Source organism: Saccoglossus kowalevskii, chromosome 12 (assembly GCF_978046115.1).
Source record: "Saccoglossus kowalevskii chromosome 12, keSacKowa6.1, whole genome shotgun sequence".
NCBI lineage: Eukaryota > Metazoa > Hemichordata > Enteropneusta > Harrimaniidae > Saccoglossus > Saccoglossus kowalevskii.
The window spans coordinates 33,660,769-33,685,636 of record NC_140652.1 but is presented as its reverse complement, the minus strand read 5'-3'; the positions used below and the strand labels follow the sequence as shown (position 1 = coordinate 33,685,636).

General features: G+C 38.4%; 1 protein-coding gene across 3 annotated transcripts in view; it reads left to right on the top strand.

Annotated features, from left to right (window-relative positions):
- The window catches only part of LOC144357561 (TBC1 domain family member 15-like), a 68,152-nt gene extending 46,931 nt beyond the window's left edge, over positions 1–21,221 (top strand). For all 3 annotated transcript variants that reach the window (XM_085506594.1, XM_085506593.1, XM_085506592.1), the window contains one exon: positions 17,513–21,221. In XM_085506594.1, the coding sequence (XP_085362720.1) occupies positions 17,513–17,731 (219 nt within the window). In that variant the 3' untranslated portion in view covers positions 17,732–21,221. The remainder of the gene's footprint in view (positions 1–17,512) is intronic.
- The last annotated feature ends 3,647 nt before the right edge of the window (positions 21,222–24,868 follow it).

The window sequence follows — 24,868 nt, the reverse complement described above, 5'->3', positions numbered from 1 at the left end:
GGTTACGAGCGGCAATGTGATATGGTGCAACAAAGTGTGATGATAATATGCAATATGAAGGTTACGAGCGGCGATGTGATATGGTGCAACAAAGTGTGATGATAATATGTAATATGAAGGTTACGAGCGGCGATGTGATATGGTGCAACAAAGTGTGATGATAATATGCAATATGAAGGTTACGAGCAGCGATGTGATATGGTGCAACAAAGTGTGATGATAATATGCAATATGAAGGTTACGAGCGGCGATGTGATATGGTGCAACAAAGTGTGATGATGATATGCAATATGAAGGTTACGAGCGGCGATGTGATATGGTGCAACAAAGTGTGATGATGATATGCAATATGAAGGTTACGAGCGGCGATGTGATATGGTGCAACAAAGTGTGATGATAATATGCAATATGAAGGTTACGAGCGGCGATGTGATATGGTGCAACAAAGTGTGATGATGATATGCAATATGAAGGTTACGAGCGGTGATGTGATATGGTGCAACAAAGTGTGATGATAATATGCAATATGAAGGTTACGAGCGGCGATGTGATATGGTGCAACAAAGTGTGATGATAATATGCAATATGAAGGTTACGAGCGGCGATGTGATATGGTGCAACAAAGTGTGATGATAATATACAATATGAAGGTTACGAGCGGCGATGTGATATGGTGCAACAAAGTGTGATGATGATATGCAATATGAAGGTTACGAGCAGCGATGTGATATGGTACAACAAAGTGTGATGATGATATGCAATATGAAGGTTACGAGCGGCGATGTGATATGGTGCAACAAAGTGTGATGATAATATGCAATATGAAGGTTACGAGCGGCGATGTGATATGGTGCAACAAAGTGTGATGATAATATGCAATATGAAGGTTACGAGCGGCGATGTGATATGGTGCAACAAAGTGTGATGATAATATGTAATATGAAGGTTACGAGCGGCGATGTGATATGGAGCAACAAAGTGTGATGATGATATGCAATATGAAGGTTACGAGCAGCGATGTGATATGGTGCAACAAAGTGTGATGATAATATGCAATATGAAGGTTACGAGCGGCGATGTGATATGGTGCAACAAAGTGTGATGATGATATGCAATATGAAGGTTATGAGCGATGATGTGATATGGTGCAACAAAGTGTGATGATGATATGCAATATGAAGGTTACGAGTGGCGATGTGATATGGTACAACAAAGTGTGATTATAATATGCAATATGAAGGTTACGAGCGGCGATGTGATATGGTGCAACAAAGTGTGATGATAATATGCAATATGAAGGTTACGAGCTGCGATGTGATATGGTGCAACAAAGTGTGATGATGATATGTAATATGAAGGTTACGAGCGGCGATGTGATATGGTGCAACAAAGTGTGATGATAATATGCAATATGAAGGTTACGAGCGGCGATGTGATATGGTGCAACAAAGTGTGATGATGATATGCAATATGAAGGTTACGAGCGGCGATGTGATATGGTGCAATAAAGTGTGATGATAATATGTAATATGAAGGTTACGAGCGGCGATGTGATATGGTGCAACAAAGTGTGATGATAATATGCAATATGAAGGTTACGAGCGGCGATGTGATATGCTGCAACAAAGTGTGATGATAATATACAATATGAAGGTTATGAGCGGCGATGTGATATGGTGCAACAAAGTGTGATGATGATATGCAATATGAACGTACGAGCGGCGATGTGATATGGTACAACAAAGTGTGATGATGATATGCAATATGAAGGTTACGAGCGGCGATGTGATATGGTGCAACAAAGTGTGATGATAATATGTAATATGATGGTTACTAGCGGCGATGTGATATGGTGCAACAAAGTGTGATGATGATATGCAATATGAAGGTTATTAGTGGCGATGTGATATGGTGCAACAAAGTGTGATGATAATATGCAATATGAAGGTTACGAGCGGCGATGTGATATGGTGCAACAAAGTGTGATGATGATATGCAATATGAAGGTTACAAGCGGCGATGTGATATGGTGCAACAAAGTGTGATGATAATATGCAATATGAAGGTTACGAGCGGCGATGTGATATGGTACAACAAAGTGTGATGATAAAATGCAATATGAAGGTTACGAGCGGCGATGTGATATGGTGCAACAAAGTGTGATGATGATATGCAATATGAAGGTTACGAGTGGCAAAGTGATATGGTGCAACAAAGTGTGATGATAATATGCAATATGAAGGTTACGAGCGGCGATGTGATATGGTGCAACAAAGTGTGATGATAATATGCAATATGAAGGTTACAAGCGGCAATGTGATATGGTGCAACAAAGTGTGATGATAATATGCAATATGAAGGTTACGAGCGGCGATGTGATATGGTGCAACAAAGTGTGATGATAATATGCAATATGAAGGGTACGAGCGGCGATGTGATATGGTGCAACAAAGTGTGATGATGATATGTAATATGAAGGTTACGAGCGGCGATGTGATATGGTGCAACAAAGTGTGATGATAATATGCAATATGAAGGTTACGAGCGGCGATGTGATATGGTGCAACAAAGTGTGATGATATGCAATATGAAGGTTACGAGCGGCGATGTGATATGGTGCAATAAAGTGTGATGATAATATGTAATATGAAGGTTACAAGCGGCGATGTGATATGGTGCAACAAAGTGTGATGATAATATGCAATATGAAGGTTACGAGCGGCGATGTGATATGGTACAACAAAGTGTGATGATAATATGTAATATGAAGGTTACGAGCGGCGATGTGATATGGTACAACAAAGTGTGATGATAATATGCAATATGAAGGTTACGAGCGGCGATGTGATATGGTGCAACAAAGTGTGATGATGATATGCAATATGAAGGTTACGAGTGGCGATGTGATATGGTGCAACAAAGTGTGATGATGATATGCAATATGAAGGTTACAAGCGGCGATGTGATATGGTGCAACAAAGTGTGATGATGATATGCAATATGAAGGTTACGAGCGGCGATGTGATATGGTGCAACAAAGTGTGATGATAATATGCAATATGAAGGTTACGAGCGGCGATGTGATATGGTGCAACAAAGTGTGATGATAATATGCAATATGAAGGTTACGAGCGGCGATGTGATATGGTGCAACAAAGTGTGATGATAATATGCAATATGAAGGTTACGAGCGGCGATGTGATATGGTGCAACAAAGTGTGATGATAATATGCAATATGAAGGTTACGAGCGGCGATGTGATATGGTGCAAAAAAGTGTGATGATAATATGTAATATGAAGGTTACGAGCGACGATGTGATATGGTACAACAAAGTGTGATGATAATATGTAATATGAAGATTACGAGCGGCGATGTGATATGGTGCAACAAAGTGTGATGATAATATGCAATATGAAGGTTATGAGCGGCGATGTGATATGGTGCAACAAAGTGTGATGATGATATGCAATATGAAGGTTATGAGTGGCGATGTGATATGGTGCAACAAAGTGTGATGATATGCAATATGAAGGTTACAAGCGGTGATGTGATATGGTACAACAAAGTGTGATGATAATATGCAATATGAAGGTTACGAGCGGCGATGTGATATGGTGCAACAAAGTGTGATGATAATATGCAATATGAAGGTTACGAGCGGCGATGTGATATGGTGCAACAAAGTGTGATGATAATATGCAATATGAAGGTTACGAGCGGCGATGTGATATGGTACAACAAAGTGTGATGATGATATGCAATATGAAGGTTACGAGCGGCGATGTGGTATGGTGCAACAAAGTGTGATGATAATATGCAATATGAAGGTTACGAGCGGCGATGTGATATGGTGCAACAAAGTGTGATGATAATATGCAATATGAAGGTTACGAGCGGCAATGTGATATGGTGCAACAAAGTGTGATGATGATATGCAATATGAAGGTTACGAGCGGCAATGTGATATGGTGCAACAAAGTGTGATGATGATATGCAATATGAAGGTTACGAGCGGCGATGTGATATGGTACAACAAAGTGTGATGATGATATGCAATATGAAGGTTACGAGCGGCGATGTGATATGGTACAACAAAGTGTGATGATAATATGCAATATGAAGGTTACGAGCGGCGATGTGATATGGTGCAACAAAGTGTGATGATGATATGCAATATGAAGGTTACGAGCGGCGATGTGATATGGTGCAACAAAGTGTGATGATAATATGTAATATGATGGTTACTAGCGGCGATGTGATATGGTGCAACAAAGTGTGATGATAATATGCAATATGAAGGTTACGAGCGGCGATGTGATATGGTGCAACAAAGTGTGATGATGATATGCAATATGAAGGTTACAAGCGGCGATGTGATATGGTGCAACAAAGTGTGATGATAATATGCAATATGAAGGTTACGAGCGGCGATGTGATATGGTGCAACAAAGTGTGATGATAATATGTAATATGAAGGTTACGAGCGGCGATGTGATATGGTGCAACAAAGTGTGATGATGATATGCAATATGAAGGTTACAAGCGGTGATGTGATATGGTACAACAAAGTGTGATGATAATATGCAATATGAAGGTTACGAGCGGCGATGTGATATGGTGCAACAAAGTGTGATGATAATATGCAATATGAAGGTTACGAGCGGCGATGTGATATGGTGCAACAAAGTGTGATGATAATATGCAATATGAAGGTTACGAGCGGCGATGTGATATAGTACAACAAAGTGTGATGATGATATGCAATATGAAGGTTACGAGCGGCGATGTGGTATGGTGCAACCAAGTGTGATGATAATATGCAACATGAAGGTTACGAGCGGCGATGTGATATGGTGCAACAAAGTGTGATATTATGCAATATGAAGGTTACGAGCGGCAATGTGATATGGTGCAACAAAGTGTGATGATGATATGCAATATGAAGGTTACGAGCGGCAATGTGATATGGTGCAACAAAGTGTGATGATGATATGCAATATAAAGGTTACGAGCGGCGATGTGATATGGTGCAACAAAGTGTGATGATGATATGCAATATGAAGGTTACGAGCGGCGATGTGATATGGTACAACAAAGTGTGATGATAATATGCAATATGAAGGTTACGAGCGGCGATGTGATATGGTGCAACAAAGTGTGATGATGATATGCAATATGAAGGTTACGAGCGGCGATGTGATATGGTGCAACAAAGTGTGATGATAATATGTAATATGATGGTTACTAGCGGCGATGTGATATGGTGCAACAAAGTGTGATGATAATATGCAATATGAAGGTTACGAGCGGCGATGTGATATGGTGCAACAAAGTGTGATGATGATATGCAATATGAAGGTTACAAGCGGCGATGTGATATGGTGCAACAAAGTGTGATGATAATATGCAATATGAAGCTTACGAGCGGCGATGTGATATGGTGCAACAAAGTGTGATGATGATACGCAATATGAAGGTTACGAGCGGCAATGTGATATGGTGCAACAAAGTGTGATGATGATATGCAATATGAAGGTTACGAGCGGCAATGTGATATGGTGCAACAAAGTGTGATGATAATATGCAATATGAAGGTTACGAGCGGCGATGTGATATGGTGCAACAAAGTGTGATGATAATATGTAATATGAAGGTTACGAGCGGCGATGTGATATGGTGCAACAAAGTGTGATGATGATATGCAATATGAAGGTTACGAGCGGCGATGTGATATGGTGCAACAAAGTGTGATGATGATATGCAATATGAAGGTTACGAGCGGCGATGTGATATGGTGCAACAAAGTGTGATGATAATATGCAATATGAAGGTTACGAGCGGCGATGTGATATGGTGCAACAAAGTGTGATGATGATATGCAATATGAAGGTTACGAGCGGTGATGTGATATGGTGCAACAAAGTGTGATGATAATATGCAATATGAAGGTTACGAGCGGCGATGTGATATGGTGCAACAAAGTGTGATGATAATATGCAATATGAAGGTTACGAGCGGCAATGTGATATGGTGCAACAAAGTGTGATGATGATATGCAATATGAAGGTTACGAGCGGCAATGTGATATGGTGCAACAAAGTGTGATGATGATATGCAATATGAAGGTTACGAGCGGCGATGTGATATGGTGCAACAAAGTGTGATGATGATATGCAATATGAAGGTTACGAGCGGCGATGTGATATGGTGCAACAAAGTGTGATGATAATATGCAATATGAAGGTTACGAGCGGCGATGTGATATGGTGCAACAAAGTGTGATGATAATATGCAATATGAAGGTTACGAGCGGCGATGTGATATGGTGCAACAAAGTGTGATGATAATATGCAATATGAAGGTTACGAGCGGCGATGTGATATGGTGCAACAAAGTGTGATGATAATATGCAATATGAAGGTTACGAGCGGCGATGTGATATGGTGCAAAAAAGTGTGATGATAATATGTAATATGAAGGTTACGAGCGACGATGTGATATGGTACAACAAAGTGTGATGATAATATGTAATATGAAGATTACGAGCGGCGATGTGATATGGTGCAACAAAGTGTGATGATAATATGCAATATGAAGGTTATGAGCGGCGATGTGATATGGTGCAACAAAGTGTGATGATGATATGCAATATGAAGGTTATGAGTGGCGATGTGATATGGTGCAACAAAGTGTGATGATATGCAATATGAAGGTTACAAGCGGTGATGTGATATGGTACAACAAAGTGTGATGATAATATGCAATATGAAGGTTACGAGCGGCGATGTGATATGGTGCAACAAAGTGTGATGATAATATGCAATATGAAGGTTACGAGCGGCGATGTGATATGGTGCAACAAAGTGTGATGATAATATGCAATATGAAGGTTACGAGCGGCGATGTGATATGGTACAACAAAGTGTGATGATGATATGCAATATGAAGGTTACGAGCGGCGATGTGGTATGGTGCAACAAAGTGTGATGATAATATGCAATATGAAGGTTACGAGCGGCGATGTGATATGGTGCAACAAAGTGTGATGATAATATGCAATATGAAGGTTACGAGCGGCAATGTGATATGGTGCAACAAAGTGTGATGATGATATGCAATATGAAGGTTACGAGCGGCAATGTGATATGGTGCAACAAAGTGTGATGATGATATGCAATATGAAGGTTACGAGCGGCGATGTGATATGGTACAACAAAGTGTGATGATGATATGCAATATGAAGGTTACGAGCGGCGATGTGATATGGTACAACAAAGTGTGATGATAATATGCAATATGAAGGTTACGAGCGGCGATGTGATATGGTGCAACAAAGTGTGATGATGATATGCAATATGAAGGTTACGAGCGGCGATGTGATATGGTGCAACAAAGTGTGATGATAATATGTAATATGATGGTTACTAGCGGCGATGTGATATGGTGCAACAAAGTGTGATGATAATATGCAATATGAAGGTTACGAGCGGCGATGTGATATGGTGCAACAAAGTGTGATGATGATATGCAATATGAAGGTTACAAGCGGCGATGTGATATGGTGCAACAAAGTGTGATGATAATATGCAATATGAAGGTTACGAGCGGCGATGTGATATGGTGCAACAAAGTGTGATGATAATATGTAATATGAAGGTTACGAGCGGCGATGTGATATGGTGCAACAAAGTGTGATGATGATATGCAATATGAAGGTTACAAGCGGTGATGTGATATGGTACAACAAAGTGTGATGATAATATGCAATATGAAGGTTACGAGCGGCGATGTGATATGGTGCAACAAAGTGTGATGATAATATGCAATATGAAGGTTACGAGCGGCGATGTGATATGGTGCAACAAAGTGTGATGATAATATGCAATATGAAGGTTACGAGCGGCGATGTGATATAGTACAACAAAGTGTGATGATGATATGCAATATGAAGGTTACGAGCGGCGATGTGGTATGGTGCAACCAAGTGTGATGATAATATGCAACATGAAGGTTACGAGCGGCGATGTGATATGGTGCAACAAAGTGTGATATTATGCAATATGAAGGTTACGAGCGGCAATGTGATATGGTGCAACAAAGTGTGATGATGATATGCAATATGAAGGTTACGAGCGGCAATGTGATATGGTGCAACAAAGTGTGATGATGATATGCAATATAAAGGTTACGAGCGGCGATGTGATATGGTGCAACAAAGTGTGATGATGATATGCAATATGAAGGTTACGAGCGGCGATGTGATATGGTACAACAAAGTGTGATGATAATATGCAATATGAAGGTTACGAGCGGCGATGTGATATGGTGCAACAAAGTGTGATGATGATATGCAATATGAAGGTTACGAGCGGCGATGTGATATGGTGCAACAAAGTGTGATGATAATATGTAATATGATGGTTACTAGCGGCGATGTGATATGGTGCAACAAAGTGTGATGATAATATGCAATATGAAGGTTACGAGCGGCGATGTGATATGGTGCAACAAAGTGTGATGATGATATGCAATATGAAGGTTACAAGCGGCGATGTGATATGGTGCAACAAAGTGTGATGATAATATGCAATATGAAGCTTACGAGCGGCGATGTGATATGGTGCAACAAAGTGTGATGATGATACGCAATATGAAGGTTACGAGCGGCAATGTGATATGGTGCAACAAAGTGTGATGATGATATGCAATATGAAGGTTACGAGCGGCAATGTGATATGGTGCAACAAAGTGTGATGATAATATGCAATATGAAGGTTACGAGCGGCGATGTGATATGGTGCAACAAAGTGTGATGATAATATGTAATATGAAGGTTACGAGCGGCGATGTGATATGGTGCAACAAAGTGTGATGATGATATGCAATATGAAGGTTACGAGCGGCGATGTGATATGGTGCAACAAAGTGTGATGATGATATGCAATATGAAGGTTACGAGCGGCGATGTGATATGGTGCAACAAAGTGTGATGATAATATGCAATATGAAGGTTACGAGCGGCGATGTGATATGGTGCAACAAAGTGTGATGATGATATGCAATATGAAGGTTACGAGCGGTGATGTGATATGGTGCAACAAAGTGTGATGATAATATGCAATATGAAGGTTACGAGCGGCGATGTGATATGGTGCAACAAAGTGTGATGATAATATGCAATATGAAGGTTACGAGCGGCGATGTGATATGGTGCAACAAAGTGTGATGATAATATACAATATGAAGGTTACGAGCGGCGATGTGATATGGTGCAACAAAGTGTGATGATGATATGCAATATGAAGGTTACGAGCAGCGATGTGATATGGTACAACAAAGTGTGATGATGATATGCAATATGAAGGTTACGAGCGGCGATGTGATATGGTGCAACAAAGTGTGATGATAATATGCAATATGAAGGTTACGAGCGGCGATGTGATATGGTGCAACAAAGTGTGATGATAATATGCAATATGAAGGTTACGAGCGGCGATGTGATATGGTGCAACAAAGTGTGATGATAATATGTAATATGAAGGTTACGAACGGCGATGTGATATGGTACAACAAAGTGTGATGATAATATGCAATATGAAGGTTACGAGCGGCGATGTGATATGGTGCAACAAAGTGTGATGATAATATGTAATATGAAGGTTACGAGCGGCGATGTGATATGGTGCAACAAAGTGTGATGATAATATGCAATATGAAGGTTACGAGCGGCGATGTGATATGGTACAACAAAGTGTGATGATGATATGCAATATGAAGGTTACGAGCGGCGATGTGATATGGTGCAACAAAGTGTGATGATAATATGTAATATGAAGGTTACGAGCGGCAATGTGATATGGTGCAACAAAGTGTGATGATGATATGCAATATGAAGGTTACGAGCAGCGATGTGATATGGTGCAACAAAGTGTGATGATAATATGCAATATGAAGGTTACGAGCGGCGATGTGATATGGTGCAACAAAGTGTGATGATGATATGCAATATGAAGGTTATGAGCGATGATGTGATATGGTGCAACAAAGTGTGATGATGATATGCAATATGAAGGTTACGAGTGGCGATGTGATATGGTACAACAAAGTGTGGTTATAATATGCAATATGAAGGTTACGAGCGGCGATGTGATATGGTGCAACAAAGTGTGATGATAATATGCAATATGAAGGTTACGAGCTGCGATGTGATATGGTGCAACAAAGTGTGATGATGATATGTAATATGAAGGTTACGAGCGGCGATGTGATATGGTGCAACAAAGTGTGATGATAATATGCAATATGAAGGTTACGAGCGGCGATGTGATATGGTGCAACAAAGTGTGATGATGATATGCAATATGAAGGTTACGAGCGGCGATGTGATATGGTGCAATAAAGTGTGATGATAATATGTAATATGAAGGTTACGAGCGGCGATGTGATATGGTGCAACAAAGTGTGATGATAATATACAATATGAAGGTTATGAGCGGCGATGTGATATGGTGCAACAAAGTGTGATGATGATATGCAATATGAACGTACGAGCGGCGATGTGATATGGTACAACAAAGTGTGATGATGATATGCAATATGAAGGTTACGAGCGGCGATGTGATATGGTGCAACAAAGTGTGATGATAATATGTAATATGATGGTTACTAGCGGCGATGTGATATGGTGCAACAAAGTGTGATGATGATATGCAATATGAAGGTTATTAGTGGCGATGTGATATGGTGCAACAAAGTGTGATGATAATATGCAATATGAAGGTTACGAGCGGCGATGTGATATGGTGCAACAAAGTGTGATGATGATATGCAATATGAAGGTTACAAGCGGCGATGTGATATGGTGCAACAAAGTGTGATGATAATATGCAATATGAAGGTTACGAGCGGCGATGTGATATGGTACAACAAAGTGTGATGATAAAATGCAATATGAAGGTTACGAGCGGCGATGTGATATGGTGCAACAAAGTGTGATGATGATATGCAATATGAAGGTTACGAGTGGCAATGTGATATGGTGCAACAAAGTGTGATGATAATATGCAATATGAAGGTTACGAGCGGCGATGTGATATGGTGCAACAAAGTGTGATGATAATATGCAATATGAAGGTTACAAGCGGCGATGTGATATGGTGCAACAAAGTGTGATGATAATATGCAATATGAAGGTTACGAGCGGCGATGTGATATGGTGCAACAAAGTGTGATGATAATATGCAATATGAAGGGTACGAGCGGCGATGTGATATGGTGCAACAAAGTGTGATGATGATATGTAATATGAAGGTTACGAGCGGCGATGTGATATGGTGCAACAAAGTGTGATGATAATATGCAATATGAAGGTTACGAGCGGCGATGTGATATGGTGCAACAAAGTGTGATGATATGCAATATGAAGGTTACGAGCGGCGATGTGATATGGTGCAATAAAGTGTGATGATAATATGTAATATGAAGGTTACGAGCGGCGATGTGATATGGTGCAACAAAGTGTGATGATAATATGCAATATGAAGGTTACGAGCGGCGATGTGATATGGTGCAACAAAGTGTGATGATGATATGCAATATGAAGGTTACGAGCGGCGATGTGATATGGTGCAACAAAGTGTGATGATAATATGCAATATGAAGGTTACGAGCGGCGATGTGATATGGTGCAACAAAGTGTGATGATAATATGCAATATGAAGGTTACGAGCGGCGATGTGATATGGTGCAATAAAGTGTGATGATAATATGCAATATGAAGGTTACGAGCGGCGATGTGATATGGTGCAACAAAGTGTGATGATAATATGTAATATGAAGGTTACGAACGGCGATGTGATATGGTACAACAAAGTGTGATGATAATATGCAATATGAAGGTTACGAGCGGCGATGTGATATGGTGCAACAAAGTGTGATGATAATATGTAATATGAAGGTTACGAGCGGCGATGTGATATGGTGCAACAAAGTGTGATGATAAAATGCAATATGAAGGTTACGAGCGGCGATGTGATATGGTACAACAAAGTGTGATGATGATACATAATGTATGCAATATGAAGGTTACGAGCGGCGATGTGATATGGTGCAACAAAGTGTGATGATGATATGCAATATGAAGGTTACGAGCGGCGATGTGATATGGTGCAACAAAGTGTGATGATATTATGCAATATGAAGGTTACAAGCGGCGATGTGATATGGTGCAACAAAGTGTGATGATAATATGCAATATGAAGGTTACGAGCGGCGATGTGATATGGTGCAACAAAGTGTGATGATAATATGCAATATGAAGGTTACGAGCGGCGATGTGATATGGTGCAACAAAGTGTGATGATATTATGCAATATGAAGGTTACGAGCGGCGATGTGATATGGTGCAACAAAGTGTGATGATATGCAATATGAAGGTTACGAGCGGCTATGTGATATGGTGCAACAAAGTGTGATGATGATATGCAATATGAAGGTTACGAGCGGCGATGTGATATGGTGCAACAAAGTGTGATGATAATATGCAATATGAAGGTTACGAGCGGCGATGTGATATGGTGCAACAAAGTGTGATGATAATATGCAATATGAAGATTACGAGTGGCGATGTGATATGGTGCAACAAAGTGTGATGATGATATGCAATATGAAGGTTACGAGCGGCGATGTGATATAGTGCAACAAAGTGTGATGATAATATGCAATATGAAGGTTACGAGTGGCGATGTGATATGGTGCAACAAAGTGTGATGATAATATGCAATATGAAGGTTACGAGCGGCAATGTGATATAGTGCAACAAAGTGTGATGATAATATGCGATATGAAGGTTACGAGTGGCGATGTGATATGGTGCAACAAAGTGTGATGATAATATGCAATATGAAGGTTACGAGCGGCGATGTGATATGGTGCAACAAAAAGTGTTGATAATATGCAATATGAAGGTTACGAGCGGCGATGTGATATGGTGCAACAAAGTGTGATAATATGCAATATGAAGGTTACGAGCGGCGATGTGATATGGTGCAACAAAGTGTGATGATATTATGCAATATGAAGGTTACGAGCGGCGATGTGATATGGTGCAACAAAGTGTGATGATATTATGCAATATGAAGGTTACGAGTGGCGATGTGATATGGTGCAACAAAGTGTGATGATAATATGCAATATGAAGGTTACGAGCGGCGATGTGATATGGTGCAACAAAGTGTGATGATATTATGCAATATGAAGGTTACGAGCAGCGATGTGATATGGTGCAACAAAGTGTGATGATATTATGCAATATGAAGGTTACGAGCGGCGATGTGATATGGTGCAACAAAGTGTGATGATAATATGCAATATGAAGGTTACGAGCGGCGATGTGATATGGTGCAACAAAGTGTGATGATAATATGCAATATGAAGGTTACAAGCGGCGATGTGATATGGTGCAACAAAGTGTGATGATAATATGCAATATGAAGGTTACGAGCGGCGATGTGATATGGTGCAACAAAGTGTGATGATAATATGCAATATGAAGGGTACGAGCGGCGATGTGATATGGTGCAACAAAGTGTGATGATGATATGTAATATGAAGGTTACGAGCGGCGATGTGATATGGTGCAACAAAGTGTGATGATAATATGCAATATGAAGGTTACGAGCGGCGATGTGATATGGTGCAACAAAGTGTGATGATATGCAATATGAAGGTTACGAGCGGCGATGTGATATGGTGCAATAAAGTGTGATGATAATATGTAATATGAAGGTTACGAGCGGCGATGTGATATGGTGCAACAAAGTGTGATGATAATATGCAATATGAAGGTTACGAGCGGCGATGTGATATGGTGCAACAAAGTGTGATGATGATATGCAATATGAAGGTTACGAGCGGCGATGTGATATGGTGCAACAAAGTGTGATGATAATATGCAATATGAAGGTTACGAGCGGCGATGTGATATGGTGCAACAAAGTGTGATGATAATATGCAATATGAAGGTTACGAGCGGCGATGTGATATGGTGCAATATAGTGTGATGATAATATGCAATATGAAGGTTACGAGCGGCGATGTGATATGGTGCAACAAAGTGTGATGATAATATGTAATATGAAGGTTACGAACGGCGATGTGATATGGTACAACAAAGTGTGATGATAATATGCAATATGAAGGTTACGAGCGGCGATGTGATATGGTGCAACAAAGTGTGATGATAAAATGCAATATGAAGGTTACGAGCGGCGATGTGATATGGTACAACAAAGTGTGATGATGATACATAATGTATGCAATATGAAGGTTACGAGCGGCGATGTGATATGGTGCAACAAAGTGTGATGATGATATGCAATATGAAGGTTACGAGCGGCGATGTGATATGGTGCAACAAAGTGTGATGATATTATGCAATATGAAGGTTACAAGCGGCGATGTGATATGGTGCAACAAAGTGTGATGATAATATGCAATATGAAGGTTACGAGCGGCGATGTGATATGGTGCAACAAAGTGTGATGATAATATGCAATATGAAGGTTACGAGCGGCGATGTGATATGGTGCAACAAAGTGTGATGATATTATGCAATATGAAGGTTACGAGCGGCGATGTGATATGGTGCAACAAAGTGTGATGATGATATGCAATATGAAGGTTACGAGCGGCTATGTGATATGGTGCAACAAAGTGTGATGATGATATGCAATATGAAGGTTACGAGCGGCGATGTGATATGGTGCAACAAAGTGTGATGATAATATGCAATATGAAGGTTACGAGCGGCGATGTGATATGGTGCAACAAAGTGTGATGATAATATGCAATATGAAGATTACGAGTGGCGATGTGATATGGTGCAACAAAGTGTGATGATGATATGCAATATGAAGGTTACGAGCGGCGATGTGATATAGTGCAACAAAGTGTGATGATAATATGCAATATGAAGGTTACGAGTGGCGATGTGATATGGTGCAACAAAGTGTGATGATAATATGCAATATGAAGGTTACGAGCGGCAATGTGATATAGTGCAACAAAGTGTGATGATAATATGCGATATGAAGGTTACGAGTGGCGATGTGATATGGTGCAACAAAGTGTGATGATAATATGCAATATGAAGGTTACGAGCGGCGATGTGATATGGTGCAACAAAGTGTGATGATAATATGCAATATGAAGGTTACGAGCGGCGATGTGATATGGTGCAACAAAGTGTGATGATAATATGCTATATGAAGGTTACGAGCGGCGATGTGATATGGTGCAACAAAGTGTGATGATATTATGCAATATGAAGGTTACGAGCGGCGATGTGATATGGTGCAACAAAGTGTGATGATATTATGCAATATGAAGGTTACGAGTGGCGATGTGATATGGTGCAACAAAGTGTGATGATAATATGCAATATGAAGGTTACGAGCGGCGATGTGATATGGTGCAACAAAGTGTGATGATAATATGCAATATGAAGGTTACGAGCGGCGATGTGATATGGTGCAACAAAGTGTGATGATAATATGCAATATGAAGGTTACGAGCGGCGATGTGATATGGTGCAATAAAGTGTGATGATATTATGCAATATGAAGGTTACGAGCGGCGATGCGATATGGTGCAACAAAGTGTGATGATATTATGCAATATGAAGGTTACGAGCGGCGATGTGATATGGTGCAACAAAGTGTGATGATATTATGCAATATGAAGGTTACGAGCGGCGATGTGATATGGTGCAACAAAGTGTGATGATAATATGCAATATGAAGGTTACGAGCGGCGATGTGATATGGTGCAACAAAGTGTGATGATGATATGCAATATGAAGGTTACGAGCGGCGATGTGATATGGTGCAACAAAGTGTGATGATATTATGCAATATGAAGGTTACGAGCGGCGATGTGATATGGTGCAACAAAGTGTGATGATATTATGCAATATGAAGGTTACGAGCGGCGATGTGATATGGTGCAACAAAGTGTGATGATATTATGCAATATGAAGGTTACGAGCGGCGATGTGATATGGTGCAACAAAGTGTGATGATATTATGCAATATGAAGGTTACGAGCGGCGATGTGATATGGTGCAACAAAGTGTGATGATATTATGCAATATCAAGGTTACGAGCGGCGATGTGATATGGTGCAACAAAGTGTGATGATATTATGCAATATGAAGGTTACGAGCGGCGATGTGATATGGTGCAACAAAGTGTGATGATATTATGCAATATGAAGGTTACGAGCGGTGATGTGATATGGTGCAACAAAGTGTGATGATAATATGCAATATGAAGGTTACGAGCGGCGATGTGATATGGTGCAACAAAGTGTGATGATAATATGCAATATGAAGGTTACAAGCGGCGATGTGATAACACTGCAAACAAAGTGTGATGATAATATGCAATATGAAGGTTACGAGCGGCGATGTGATATGGTGCAACAAAGTGTGATGATAATATGTAATATGAAGGTTACAAGCGGCGATGTGATAACACTGCAAACAAAGTGTGATGATAATATGCAATATGAAGGTTACGAGCGGCGATGTGATATGGTGCAACAAAGTGTGATGATAATATGCAATATGAAGGTTACGAGCGGCGATGTGATATGGTGCAACAAAGTGTGATGATAATATGCAATATGAAGGTTACGAGCGACGATGTGATATGGTGCAACAAAGTGTGATGATAATATGCAATATGAAGGTTACGAGCGGCGATGTGATATGGTGCAACAAAGTGTGATGATAATATGCAATATGAAGGTTACGAGCGGCGATGTGATATGGTACAACAAAGTGTGATGATAATATGCAATATGAAGGTTACGAGCGGCGATGTGATAACACTGCAAACACTGCTGTAGGTGTTTCCTGATTGCTCTGCAGCTTCCTGTGCTTCTACCTACTTTGATTAAATTCTAAGATAGAGCACAAGTTCCAACTGCTTTTAATTTTGGTCACTAGTTCAGTCTGTGCATATTTCAACATTAAGCTAGTTGATAGCTTCCTATTACCTAGTTTAACTTGCTTTGTTCACTTCAAACGTTGTATTGGATATTCAGTTGTACATATGATAAAGGGTAATTCATGGCTACTGTAAAATTATTATTGTATTAAAAATCAAATTTCTAATAGAAGTTGCAACCATTATTTTTGAATAATTGAGAACCAAAAATTCATCATTTCTCATATGTGTAGATGCTCTAATAGAAGCCACATCCTCTCTGTTGCATTGTACCATTTTAATAGAAGCCACAGCTTCTAATACAGATTTTACAGTTATACCAGAGATAACAATCTGTATTGCTCAAAGTAGTATTGATAGTTTCAGTATTAGTCATGAATTGCCTTTAAATATTTTGAAATTTTCCAATATATATTGTATTAACACTATGAATTGGTCTGAATAATTCATGATGTTTGTTTCTGATTCTTATAAATCTGCTTTATTTTTTATTTTTTTCAGCACATCAATGACTTGACTTGTAACATTGACTTGGAAGATACATTGAAGAAAGCTGAGAGCATCTACAACCAATTGTTGGCATGTCAACAGTTGCCATCCACCATTGGTGAAATACTTGGCATTGTAGAAAATACAAATGAACAATCAGACTCCCCTGCCACTACTGAGAGCAGTATTGAGATGATTCCAGATCCAAATAATGTGGAAACAGCGTTCTAATAGACCATTTTCCGTACACTGCGAGAATCACGTGTTATGCGTGAAATCGAACGTAAAAACAGGACAAACAAAGGTCATAGCGTCGTAGTCGCGTCAAACATCGCGTGGGATTCGACAAACGCGAAAGTATTTTGGGGACATTTCCATGCTTAATAATGTGCTGTCCACATTTGATGATAGGCAATTTCGATTAAGTAAGGGTATTCGGAAGCAATATTCCTCTGTCGAAGATCGGCCGGTCGGTGTGAGCTACGAAATAAGGAAATTCGAGTTCAAAATCAAATCGTTCGATTTTTGCGGCAGACGTTCGACGCGCGTCTTTCATGCATCTCGCGAGATCTCGCAATTGTATGGAAAATCACCTATTTGTATGTCCTTTCATGTCTAGTGATTAGACATATTTCCCACAATATTCAATATTCTTAGCTCTATTGGCAACCCCTAACTACATGTAAGTCGCATTCTACAGGTAAACAATTTTAATAACTTATTTTCAGAAACAATTGTTTTTTTTGCATGAATGAACATTTCTGTTTTTATAGTTTCTGTGTATCCTATTTTGTACTGTATTATTCAAATAATTCATATCTGGTGCTATCAAAGTATTGTACTACCGCTGAATATCTAAGTGAGTAAACCGCCTAAAGAAGTCTTATATTAGTAATTTTGGTGAATACTCTAAGAACAAGATAAAAGTATTTCTGACAATGTTTTGTACAAACATTTTTAAAGTATTGATGGCAAGGCAATGTCAGCTTAGAGCCTATGTCTTTCTGTATCTATACTACCATCAGTTTCTTAGCATATTTTACTATAATCTTGGGTGTGAACATTCAAATATTTTCACCAATAATTGCCACATTGCTTGCTTTTGTTTTATATGTTTTGGCACACACAGGTAGTCAGCATAGGTTATGTATTATGCAGCTGTCTGAAAGTGAAATTACACAACCGACTCAAGTCGATCGACAGTTTTAAAAAGTTATCAGACAGAACATAAAAAATTAAATGTTTTTCATTCCCTCTGATAAATGAGGCCAACTTAACGCTGACAGAAAGTTATTCATTACAAGTGAGACTGCTAGCAGTGTCTCAAAGCCTAGCCCTTGTATATATGTAAAATATTCACTCACTATGCATTCAGTATTTCCATAATACACTATCTTTTATTTACAGTTCCAATATTTAATTTTCTGACCAATCATTTGTATTCTGCGACTGCATGTAAGGTTTAGATGATTCAGTACAACTGTCACACAACCTGACATTATTTCAGATGAGTTTTATAGAAGGCAGAATTCGATAGGTCATAAAAACCTGTCAACAAACCAGCTTCTCTCTGATTGGTCCGACTGTGTTTACCAATCAGACACAATCTTGTAAATAGATTCACATTATTTGCACCACACAATGTTTGCGTCAGGGTTGCATATTTATTGCATGTACATATATGTCACTTATTGACTGCAGTCTGGTCACACAATTCTTGCATCATATATTTTTATCACAACTGGTGATCTACTTGTTCTCTCATCATCCGAATCGCATGGTCCTGTGCCTTTGACCTATAGGACTCTACACGATACCGTGCGGGATCGCATAGGCTAACTGCCTATCTTAAGCAGTGAGATCTGATTGGGCGCGCTCCGAAACAAGGCGCCCAATCAGCTTGGACGTACCAAATTATAAAACAAAATTCCACTTCCTGTTTTTGTCGCTATGAAGACATCCTTCCCACACAAAACTGCGTTGATTGCCTGTACCTGATGAGGCTTGAGGGCACCAACACCGAAAACTTTCGCAATTTTATCATCACAAATATCACGATTCATGGGCACCGCCATTTTGTTTAAAATGAAACACCAAAGAGGGATTTGTAACACGCAAACTGATTGGACAATGATTAGTCGCAACTGACTACTGAGGGCGCTGTTAGAATACGCATATTTGATGGTCGTTCTGTCAAGGTCTGTTTAGAGGCTTGGCCGAATAATCTTAGACCTTGGCTAGCGAAGATGTTGTTCTCTAAGAATACAGATGTCATAGGCTAATTTATTTGATAGTTAATTTATGCAAGATCATTTATCTAATTAATAATTAAATTGCTATGACAGGGCCAGTCTATTTCTCACCCAGTGTAGTTTGGTAAAAATCACATAATGTCAATATGAAAAGCAAATGCAATAAGGATGCAAATCAGATGTGATAAATGCATGATATGAGCATGAATGTATGTGACAAAACTGTACTGTATATTTTTTGGTTGCAGATATATTGTTGTATACAGCATATTCTGTTTTCTGTCAAGAAAATAGTATAGGATGTATAGTGTATAGTGTAGGGTGAAAAAAGCATTGAGCAATATGACATTGCTAATTATTTTTTTGATGGCAGTCATTTCTCGAATATGCCTTGCTTGCTACAAAGAAAAGACATTTTGAGAATTTCATTTCAAACTTGGTATTCATATAACTCAGTTACATTATTCACAACTTTGTTCAGTCTTTCCCATTTTGTGTCCTTCAATTTCAATTCAGCGAAATACAAACGGGGAATACTTAGTTTGTGATTTATTGACAAATATTTTTTAATGGCTAACATGCCAATATTATGAAACAAAAACAATATTGCCACCAGAAAGCAAACCTTTCTTATACAACTTTAAATAAACTAGTCTGTTGTATATACTGCATAATTTATTATTTTTGATTCATTTTTATGTTTGATGATGATAAATTATAATTCATCATAATATCTTACTTTGTAGAGCAGTTTAGCCTTTCCACCACCAGACTTTCTAGGACAAATTTTTCAGCACTTTTTTCTTTATATCTTTATAATGTTATGTTACCCACTACTGACATTTTATTAAAACCCTATCTTAAGTTACACCCCACCTTCAACCCAAATATTGTACATGTACGTACGTACACACACGCACACACACACACACACGCACGTACGCACGCACGTACGCACGCACGCACGCACGCACGCACGCACGCACGCACGCACGCACGCACGCACACACGCACACACGCACACACGCACACACACACACACACACACACACACGCACACACACATGCACGCACTTAATTGAAACCAGCATGTCAAATGAAGAATTAAATGCAATTGGCCTTAGTCCTTTGATAGAGAAGGAAATTATTTTCCTGCATGCATATTCATATATGTTAATGGCACTGTTATCTCTGAGATGCCAAAGGGACTTGTACTTTTGTATAATGTCCTGATAAGGACAATAATTTGATTCATCAAAATAACCTGTCAACAAACGAGCTGCTCTTTGTTTATTGTTAGAATAGGGTAGCCAATGAGACGCAATCTTGTAGTTGTGCATGAAGATGTTGGCAGAGGATTGATATTAAACAAATATTTTGTATGTAAATACTACAGTGTAAATAAAAAAAGTTATGTTGCGATTTCAAGTAAATGTTGAAATAAAATTGTCGCAGATGTGTATATTAAACATTGAATGAATCGATCATTTGTACAAGTATCTCAGATGTGTATGTATTGGTAATCACATTGATTGAATTGATCATTTGTACAAGTTTCGGGTGTGTATGTATTGGTAATCACATTGATTGAATTGATTATTTGTACAAGTTTCGGGTGTGTATGTATTGGTAATAACATTGAATGAATTGATCATTTGTACAGGTATCTCATGTGTATGTATTGGTAATCACATTGAATGAATCGATCATTTGTACAGGTATCTCAGATGTGTATGTATTGGTAATCACATTTAATGAATCTGTCATTTGTACAAGTATCTCAGATGTGTATGTATTGGTAATCACATTGATTGAATCAATCATTTGTACAAGTTTTGGGTGTGTATGTATTGGTAATAACATTGAATGAATTGATCATTTGTACAGGTATCTCAGATGTGTATGTATTGGTAATCACATTGAATGAATCAAACATTTGTACAAGTATTTCAGATGTGTATGTATTGGTAATCACATTGAATGAATCAAACATTTGTACAAGTATTTCAGATGTGTATGTATTGGTAATCACATTCAATGAATCGATCATTTGTACAGGTACCTCAGATGTGTATGTATTGGTAATAACATTGAATGAATTGATCATTTGTACAGGTATCTCAGATGTGTATGTATTGGTAATCACATTGATTGAATTGATCATTTGTACAAGTTTCGGGTGTGTATGTATTGGTAATCACATTGATTGAATTGATTATTTGTACAAGTTTCGGGTGTGTATGTATTGGTAATAACATTGAATGAATTGATCATTTGTACAGGTATCTCATGTGTATGTATTGGTAATCACATTGAATGAATCGATCATTTGTACAGGTACCTCAGATGTGTATGTATTGGTAATCACATTGAATGAATCTATCATTTGTACAGGTATCTCAGATGTGTATGTATTGGTAATCACATTTAATGAATCTGTCATTTGTACAAGTATCTCAGATGTGTATGTATTGGTAATCACATTGATTGAATCAATCATTTGTACAAGTTTTGGGTGTGTATGTATTGGTAATAACATTGAATGAATTGATCATTTGTACAGGTATCTCAGATGTGTATGTATTGGTAATCAAATTGAATGAATCAAACATTTGTACAAGTATTTCAGATGTGTATGTATTGGTAATCACATTGAATGAATCAAACATTTGTACAAGTATTTCAGATGTGTATGTATTGGTAATCACATTCAATGAATCGATCATTTGTACAGGTACCTCAGATGTGTATGTATTGGTAATAACATTGAATGAATTGATCATTTGTACAGGTATCTCAGATGTGTATGTATTGGTAATCACATTGAATGAATCAAACATTTGTACAAGTATCTCAGATGTGTATGTATTGGTAATCACATTCAATGAATCAATCATTTGTACAAGTTTTGGGTGTGTATGTATTGGTAATAACATTGAATGAATTGATCATTTGTACAGGTATCTCAGATGTGTATGTATTGGTAATCACATTGAATGAATCAAACATTTGTACAAGTATTTCAGATGTGTATGTATTGGTAATCACATTCAATGAATCAATCATTTGTACAAGTTTTGGGTGTGTATGTATTGGTAATAACATTGAATGAATTGATCATTTGTACAGGTATCTCAGATGTGTATGTATTGGTAATCACATTGAATGAATCAAACATTTGTACAAGTATTTCAGATGTGTATGTATTGGTAATCACATTCAATGAATCGATCATTTGTACAGGTACCTCAGATGTGTATGTATTGGTAATCACATTGAATGAATTGATCATTTGTACAGATATCTCAGATGTGTATGTATTGGTAATAACATTGAATGAATTGATCATTTGTACAGGTATCTCAGATGTGTATGTATTGGTAATCACATTGAATGAATCAATCATTTGTACAAGTTTCGGGTGTGTATGTATTTTGTAATCACATTTAATGAATCGATCATTTGTACAAGTATCGCAGATGTGTATGTATTGGTAATCACATTGAATGAATCAATCATTTGTACAAGTATCGCAGATGTGTATGTATTGGTAATCACATTGAATGAATTGATCATTTGTACAAGTATCGCAGATGTGTATGTATTGGTAATCACATTGAATGAATCAATCATTTGTACAAGTATCTCAGATGTGTATGTATTGGTAATCACATTGAATGAATCGGCTATTCACTAAGTGAGACCAACAAACTTGTATTTTCTCATTGTACCTTCTTAGCTATGACTCCACTGTGAATGTCTCTTCGGATAAACAAATGAAAGTATTTCTGGATAAAAATGAGTTTCAGGAATGGTATTTCTAACTATGAAGATTCAGGGGCCATGAAATGCCTTGCAAACATAATACAAATTTCCACAAAAGCAATATGCTTAAAATACCAGTATATTGTGAATTGTTAACCTAATGGCTGTCGTGATAAATTTCCAAATGACTGCTTTTTTAAATATCTCTGTTCCCATGTAACACTGGTTCTTCATTTTTTGTGGCTAAACCAACATTGCTAAGGGTATCGAAGTAATTATACGTCATTCTTCTTTGTTTGCCTTTGGGGTACACATAATAGTACCTGTATGAATAATCCAAAAACTGGCATACACTTTATTGATATACTATTATCATATTCATGTTCTAATTAACTTAAGTGCATAAATATTCTCTGTAAATACTGTTTATAATAATATATTATACAATTTACATGAATGAATATCGTTAATATCAATGTTAATATTCGACAAAAATAGTTTCTTTTTCAGGTTGCAGAGCTTATTGAGCAATCAGATGAAGCTTGGATATCCACAAACAGGAAACGGTGTATTCAAAGTTTATAGTGACTCATAATGTAACTGGTGAATATATTTTCACCACAATTTAACATTACAGGCTGGTTCCCAAGATGAACATTATATTCAGAAGACGTCATACAAACACTGCGGAAACATTGATATCAGAAAAAGCAGTTTGGCACACTTGGTAATCTATATTGATGGTTGTTTACTACATCACCTACCAGAAAATCTGTGGAAATTATAAATTCATTTATTACTCGTTAGGATTAATTACAGATTACAGCACCTGACGGAAACTACTAGAGAATATACCTTGGTCCAAAAGAAACACCCTAGGCCTTGCCTAAGGGTCACCCCTAGGGCGATCACGCGATCAAGGCCACTCTGTCTAAATTCTCTTTCGTTTCTGACGCAGTTCACAGGGATATTTTTAACCGCTGGGTGTCTTGCGTAACAAAAGATGCAGATTGCAGTATTTCCTGAGCTTCCTAGAAAGTGTGCTTTGATGATCGACAATAGCAGTTTCTATATCACGGTAAGGGTTTTCCATTATAAGGGCCCCCAATCTCGCCTGTTCTTGTGATCCAACCTCCCCGGATGGGGGAGCCGCCTTTGATTTCCTTTGCATCAGCACTCTCCTCTCCTGATTGGTACCCTTTGGAGACAAGGAAAAAAACTGATCTTGGTTTTGGGTCGATCCTGTCCCATGTCTTCTATTGTGGGAGCCGAGACCCCATCGTGGCTACACGGGCCATCGACGAGTCCCTGGTTTGGGATACTCGTTCTGTGCCACAGCCTCCTCCACAGG